The sequence below is a fragment of the Eptatretus burgeri genome, chromosome 9 (genome assembly GCF_056783735.1).
Source record: "Eptatretus burgeri isolate ZD-2024b chromosome 9, Ebu_testis_v1, whole genome shotgun sequence".
In the NCBI taxonomy this organism is placed as follows: domain Eukaryota; kingdom Metazoa; phylum Chordata; class Myxini; order Myxiniformes; family Myxinidae; genus Eptatretus; species Eptatretus burgeri.
The window spans coordinates 98,766,354-98,773,357 of NC_140969.1; the positions used below are offsets into that span (position 1 = coordinate 98,766,354).

Genomic DNA, 7,004 nt, shown 5'->3' on the forward strand with positions numbered 1-7,004 from the left:
ATTCATTGTGGTCTACGATTTTACACTGTGGTTTGCAGATAATGAGTCCCAGAGAAAAACTTGATTTCTTATAAAAATTCCATTTTTTTGTTTTTATTTTTTTTTAAAGTGATTCAGTACCAGCAGGATATGCCAGATAATAGGTGTATTACTTTTCAGAAGAATCTGATAAAAGACTTTTATATATATATATATATATATATATATATATATATATATATATATATATATATATATATATATATATATATATATATATATATATATATATATATATATATATATATATATATATATATATATATATATATATATATATATATATCAGTTATTCATCGATGTTCCAGAATTTCGACAACCGAGTTTTAAGCATCCTAAGTGATCGCAAAAACCGAAGACAAAATTAAAATCGAAGTTAAAACGAACTCGTAACGTCGAGCGAAGCAAAAAATCTCCATTTCTCCACGCAAAACCTTAACGTCACTCAATGACTCGTCTGCTCGAGCGCACTGCATCATGGGACGACCCGTGACGCGTCGAGTGAAATATTTTTTGTACAATCTTAAAACGTCTCAAAAACATCCGATTTTTACCAGAATTCCGACAACTGAGTTTTAAGCGTCCTAAGCGATCGCAAGAACCGAAGCCAAAAATTAAAATCGAAGTTAAAACGAACTCGTAACGTCGAACGAAGCAAAAATACTCCATTTCTCCACATGAATTTACGGAATTATGTTTGACCTCACTGTGACCTTGACCTTTGACCGATTTTGACCAAAATCTAATCAGCACTAGCCATCAGCCTCCTGAATCACGTGGTGTAATTTGACATTGGTGGCTTCTTCTGTTCTTGAGTTATCTGTACCAAACCATCAAAAATCGAATATTTGACCTCACTGTGACCTTGACCTTTGACCGATTATGACCAAAATCTAATCAGCACTAGCCGCCACCCTCCTGAATCACGTGGTGTGATTTGACATTGGTAGCTTCTTCCGTTCTTGAGTTATCGTGCCTACAAACAAACAAACAAACAGAAACGGAAGTCATCAATATACTTACGAAATCCTAAGATTTCGTAAGTAACAAACGAACAGAAAGGGGTGAAAACAGGAACCTCCATCCATCTTCGATGGCGGAGGTTAATTCGTAATGGAAACTTTCAGGGGTATTTTGGAGCCATAAGGGAGGAATTTTGCATTCATTGATGCATCACTTTATATATATATATATATATATATATATATATATATATATATATATATATATATATATATATATATATATATATATATATATATATATATATATATATATATATATTGTGACGTCCACGGGACTTGAACAGTCCCGCCAACGTAGAATGAGCCGAAACGATGGAGGCGGTTTATTTATTTATAACCCAAACATGGCGGTTCTAATCGCTCTACCGCAAACGGGACGAGGAAGGTGGCACGAGTCGCTTTTCACTGAGTTAATAATGTTTATTTGTTTTTATTATTACCAGAAATAACAAGACTCGGCAAGAAGAGGGATCCGGGGCGATTCGACGGGATGGTGTGTGATCGGGCGTGGGGAAAAACACAGACAATTCCAATGAATATACAGATCTCAAACCCTCTAAGGCGCCAAGTACACACACAAAACGTAGCTACTTCTGGTGGTCAGGCTGGACCGTGGCGTGGACGCAACTGTCCCTGGATCAGTGTCGGACGAGCTGGCCTTGCTCTCGTCAGGGGGGCAGGGGGGCAGGAGAAACCGTGGCGCTGTCGACCTCCCGGTCCTGGCCCAAGTCCGCTCACAGCCGCCAGGGAACCAGTTCTGGCGCCAAATTGCGAGCAGGAGAGGGAGGCAGGTCCGCCCGCCGTTCGACCCCGTACTGCGAGCCAGCAGAACCCCAGAGCCAACCAAGGTGAGGCACGAGGCTCAGCAAGGCTCCAAGACACGATCAAGAACACGATCGAATCAGCACAACAACAAGGATGCTCCCCGTGCAACAGCCTCCCCACCAAAAAAACACAATCTTTTGGTTGTAATCTTCTTCCTCTTCCTTTTCGACCCCGAACAGAACCTTTTTATCCTCCTGTCCTCGTCACTTCCAATCGAGCCGTTTATTGGCCCACCGCCGTCGCCTTCTGCCAATCGTGATCACGGGGCGGAGCCATCCGCTGCACTGTCCTGTGACGTCACGGCCAGTCTCCAGAGAATACCAAAAGGGGTTTACGCACACACTTACCCTATCCCGTGTCCCTATCTAATTACGTGACAATTATCATTTCCCCCCTTGAAGAAATGAACATTTACTAGACAACTTATCACCACTGAATTGCTACTTATTACATCGAGATCCTGGTAAACTCGAACAGCATGGCATACCTAATTAAACATCCTCATTACCCTTTGAATGCATACCCCCCCCCCTCAAATGTAACAATATATATGACTCGAGCAGAAATTCCGGTTATCGCTCGACAGCACGGATAATTGCTTTCAGGTGCTTTTGTGGTAACTGCCGGACAATGGCAACAGGTGTTTGATTCTCCGCTGAAATTGTCCATGTCCATGTGCTGGAAGCTTGGTGGAGATGGTGTTTCAGTTTCGACTGACGGCTGTTTCTTCTGCTTGATCGTAGGAATGGCATCCTCTCAATCGTGGCGGATAACCACAAGATCTAGCCTTCTCTGTTGTTTCATCACAGTGCTCTGTAACATGTTCTGAGCACAAAAGCGAACATTTTGTGGGCCCGATCCACATGCGGGTATTTTGGACAAACCTCGTCCAATTTCTGGCATCTTCGGGGCTTTTGGCCATTGGTGTAGCATGACACCATCTTGGCTTGTACGACTTCACAAGCACCAAGGATGCATCAACTCTGCATATTTGTGAAAAATCGACAATTATTCGCTGTTTGAGTTAACTTGTACCACGATGTAACCTGCACACAGTACAGATCTGGTGGTCTACTTCCGTGTGACTTTTTTTTTTTTGTATACCTTTTCGAGACTAACCCACAACGCACTTCAAGGGGGGCATGAGACGAGGGGAGGGAGTGGGAAGGACAAAACAGTGGGGAACAGAGACATTAGGAGATCTGTGGAAGGGAGAGGGATGGGATGGGGAACATGGGGAATAGAAGATGGACATTACAGGGACTTTCAGGAAGGAAAGCAGGGAATTTGAAGGAAGTGGGCTTCGGTGGATTATCGGGGGTAGAAAAGATTGAGGATTTGGATGGGGGATGATAAGAGGTGGTGGTGAACAGCTGTTTTGAAAGCCTGGAGGGAAGAATGGGAATGAATAGAGTGAGGAAGTTTTTATTCCAAAGGTGGGAAAAAAGAGGAATGAAAGAGTGAAGGTGAGCAGCGATTCGTGATTTTGGTAGTTTTACCAGGAGGGGGTTGTTGGCGGACCTTGAGTGCCCTGCGGAAATGTGGTGGGGACAAATCGCAGAGAGAGCAGGGGGGCGAGGCTGGAGAGGAAACGGTAGAAGACAGAAAGACCACCGACCAACCTGTGGTGATTGAGTGAGAGGCCCAAAGACTCATCCTCATTGCGGGAGATGCCAATGATCCGAAAAATCCGAAAAAATGAAAAAAATTATCCGAAAAAAAAAAAAAAAACTGATCCAATGATGCCATTTCGACGTCTGGACATTATGGCTCATCTGAAAAAGAAGATTTCGACCTTGGATCGGAAAACGACTCATCGTATCTATATTGTCTGGTATCAAAAGGTAGATTGGCGTCGAGGTGGTCTCAACATTTCGGTTCCCCTTTCGTGAATTCAGCAGCGGCACAGACCGAAGGTCTGTGAATGGGATATTAGAGCACCCCTTTTGTCCACAAGGTCTCAGGAGACCCTTGGGCCTAAAAACACCAAAAAGAATAATCCCTTGCCTTGTGGTGACAGAGTGAAGTGATGGTGGCAGGCTTGAGGAGCTGGAAGGCAGAGTACCTGCATGCCTCCCTTGCCAGGGTTATAGTGAAGATGTCAGCAGCAGGACGTTAGATGTTTCCTCTGACAGATGAGCTTTTTTAGTCAATAGTAGAGATGCTTGCTGGCACGTGGAAGAACTGCTCGAGGTCAATGGGTTGCAGCAACTCGGCTGCTAATGTAGCTACTGCAGGGCAGCTCCTGTACTCCCCAGTCATTACAATTTAGTGTACCATTGGACCCAGATAACTGGAGCCCAGAGAGAGCAACTGCTGGTGGCATAACAGCAGTTGCTTTTTAATACTGTGCAAGGCATTGAGGTGTTGGGAAAGCCCTGTGGTGACAGAGTGAAGTGATGGGAGCAGGCTTGAGGAGCTGGAAGTTGCTCACTGGAGCTCTGCACATCGTTGGCCTAGGTGTGATGGTCGCGTGCTTATTGAATGAGTGCCAACAGCACATGGCAGCTGTGAAGGTGCCCAGGCAGCCTTATTTAAGGATAGCACTGCCTGTCCTTACAAGAAATGGTGGGGCAAAGAAAGCTCGCTCAACATCAACCGAGTTGGCTAGCCGCAGTTAATAACCTTCCTCTTATGTGGTTAGAATAACAATAAAAACAGCAAAAAGATGACCCGAGCAACCTGAAATGTTTGGACACACTTAGATAATGATGACTCCGAACGGCCTGAAAGAAGAACCGCAATTGTGACAAATGAACTTGCTAATACAACATTGATGTGGCTGCCCTTGAGGGATCGAGATCGGAAGAGCAGGGACAGTTAAGAGAAAAAAAAAAACACGTACCATCTTCTGGTCTGGAAGAGAACCTGGCGAAAGAAGAGAAGCAGGTTTCCTATTCAAAATGTTATTGCCGACATGCTTACTTCACTACCGAAGAATCATTCAGACAGAATTATGTCTATCAGACTCCCTCTCTCCAAACAACACTATGTTTCATTGCTTGGTGTCTATGCCCCAACAATGACAAACACAGACGAGTCGAAGGAAGAATTTTACTCGATGCTCAACACTGTTGTGTGTTCTGTAGCGGATGGAATCCTCGTCCTTTGTGATCTGAATGGCGGGGTTGGTCGTGACTTCAAAAACAATGGACCTGGTTTGAGCAAATTTGGAAAAGGAAGCTGCAACACAAATTGAGAACTCTTACTTGGCTATTGCATTCAGCCGGGCGTAGTGGCGTGCGCCTGTAATCCGGCTACTCGGAGGCTTGGGTTGGAGGATCGCTTGAGGACGGGGTCTCTGCACTGGGCAGGGTGGAGAGCAGCCTGGAATCATGGCGAAACCCAAATCCTGATCCCTGTGTCATAAGAGGCGACCAGGGTTGCGTCAGGAAGGGCATCCGGTGTAAAACCTGTGCCAAATCAGTATGCGGATCATAACGGATGATCCGCTGTGGCGACCCCTAACGGGAGCAGCCGAAAGATGAACAACAACTTGGCTATTGCATTCAACGACAGCTTTCTATCAACACACACCTACTTCTACCAGCCTGATGATCACGACTATACCTGGAAACGCCCAATATCTAAACACGACCATCTCCTCAATTGTATTCTCACACAGCAGCATGACATGAAAGACATTCTTGACACCAGAGCCATCTGAGGTCCTGAATGCTCTGCAGACCACTTCCTGTGACTTTCAAGTAATCATGCCTAGAAGAAAGACAGCTCGCCAACTGTACCTAAAAAATAAAAAATAAAAAAAATAAAATAAAAAAAACTCGTCAACAAACTTGCGTCCTTCGAGACAAATTAAATTACAAACTGCAACACACAAGCTTTAAAAACTGTAAAGCCATCGATCGAGAAATCAATTGATTAATTCCCTCAAACAAACTATTCACAATGTTGCACATTCCTCCACTCTTGGGGGTGGCCCCCCTAAGCACAAACATTCCGACTGGTTTGATGATGACGATGTACGTATTCAAAAATGTCTGCAGTAAAAGCAAAAACATCACAAAGATTATCTTTCATGGAAAACACCCAAATCGGAGGCAAAGTTTTTATTTTTATTTTTTTAAAGCATCTAAAGCACAACTTCAAAAGAAAATTTGTGTTGTGAATAATGCACACCGTCAAGGGTGAAAGGTAAAATCTCTCACGCTCATCCCTTGTGCAGATTTGATCATTCTCCCTGCAACCCTGCTGCCATGTTGGGCTTGTTGAATGAGCAACACTTTGGCTGCGTCATGTGCTATAAAGTTTTTGCAAACTTCCAGGATTATACAAACCATCTGAGCACGGTGAGCTACTTTGTGCCTATAGCTGTCTCAAATTATCTGCTAGATATTTGTGGATCAGTAGTAAGCATTCGTTTGTTGCAGAATCTACTTTTCGAACGTGTCCAAAACTGAAGCTTTGCATGCTCTTTGTGGGTTTTATTTTTTTTTTAAATTGGAAGTTTTATAGATGTCTCCTGTCTCTCCCTGATATAAAACCTTTTGATTCACATTTGTGTGTCACCACTGCCCCCCCCACCACCACCCCCCCCCCACCACCACCCCTTTCCCATTCATTTTTTTCCTCATAGCAGCAAATGTTCTGAAAAATAATTTTTTTATCGGCTCTCTAATGGTACAGTACCATTCCTTGTGTGTCTTGGCTTGATTAAATGTGAGGATCGAAGTTGAAATCATTGAAGCAACAAATCTTCATCATTGAAATACAATATCACGTGTCAGTTTTCTTCCTGTCATTTATTAAACTCTTACATTCTTTCCAAAAGCGGGCATTTCCATTTGATTATTACACATCTTCCCCTAGGCATTCAATGCCTTTCCTCGTAGTGTGATTAATCATATTCTGCCTTTATCCAGGAGAGCTGTGCTGGTACTTGTACTGCTCCACTCTCGATACGTTGCTTTGGCTGTCCCACCTGCTTTCACCTGTTTAACAGCCATGGAGCATGCCTGAACCACATGACCGCTGCCTCTCATGATCACCATGCCGTCAAGCTCTCTGGTGCGTTCACTTTGCAAAAATGACAGGTAGTTACTGGATGTAAGTCTGGAAAAAGTCTTAAATGTAGAAGGCATGATACACTTGCCC

The 7,004-nt window shown here is 43.7% G+C and overlaps 1 protein-coding gene across 14 annotated transcripts in view; it reads left to right on the forward strand.

Moving 5' to 3' along the window:
- ZNF451 (zinc finger protein 451) overlaps positions 1–7,004 on the forward strand; it is a 111,897-nt gene that overhangs the window by 53,054 nt on the left and 51,839 nt on the right. For all 14 annotated transcript variants that reach the window (XR_015061936.1, XM_085896312.1, XM_085896301.1 and 11 more), the window contains 2 exons: positions 6,076–6,199; positions 6,773–6,917. Coding sequence is in view for 13 of the 14 variants with exons in the window: in XM_085896312.1 (XP_085752438.1) it covers positions 6,076–6,199; positions 6,773–6,917 (269 nt within the window). In the remaining variant the exon portion in view is untranslated. The remainder of the gene's footprint in view (positions 1–6,075; positions 6,200–6,772; positions 6,918–7,004) is intronic.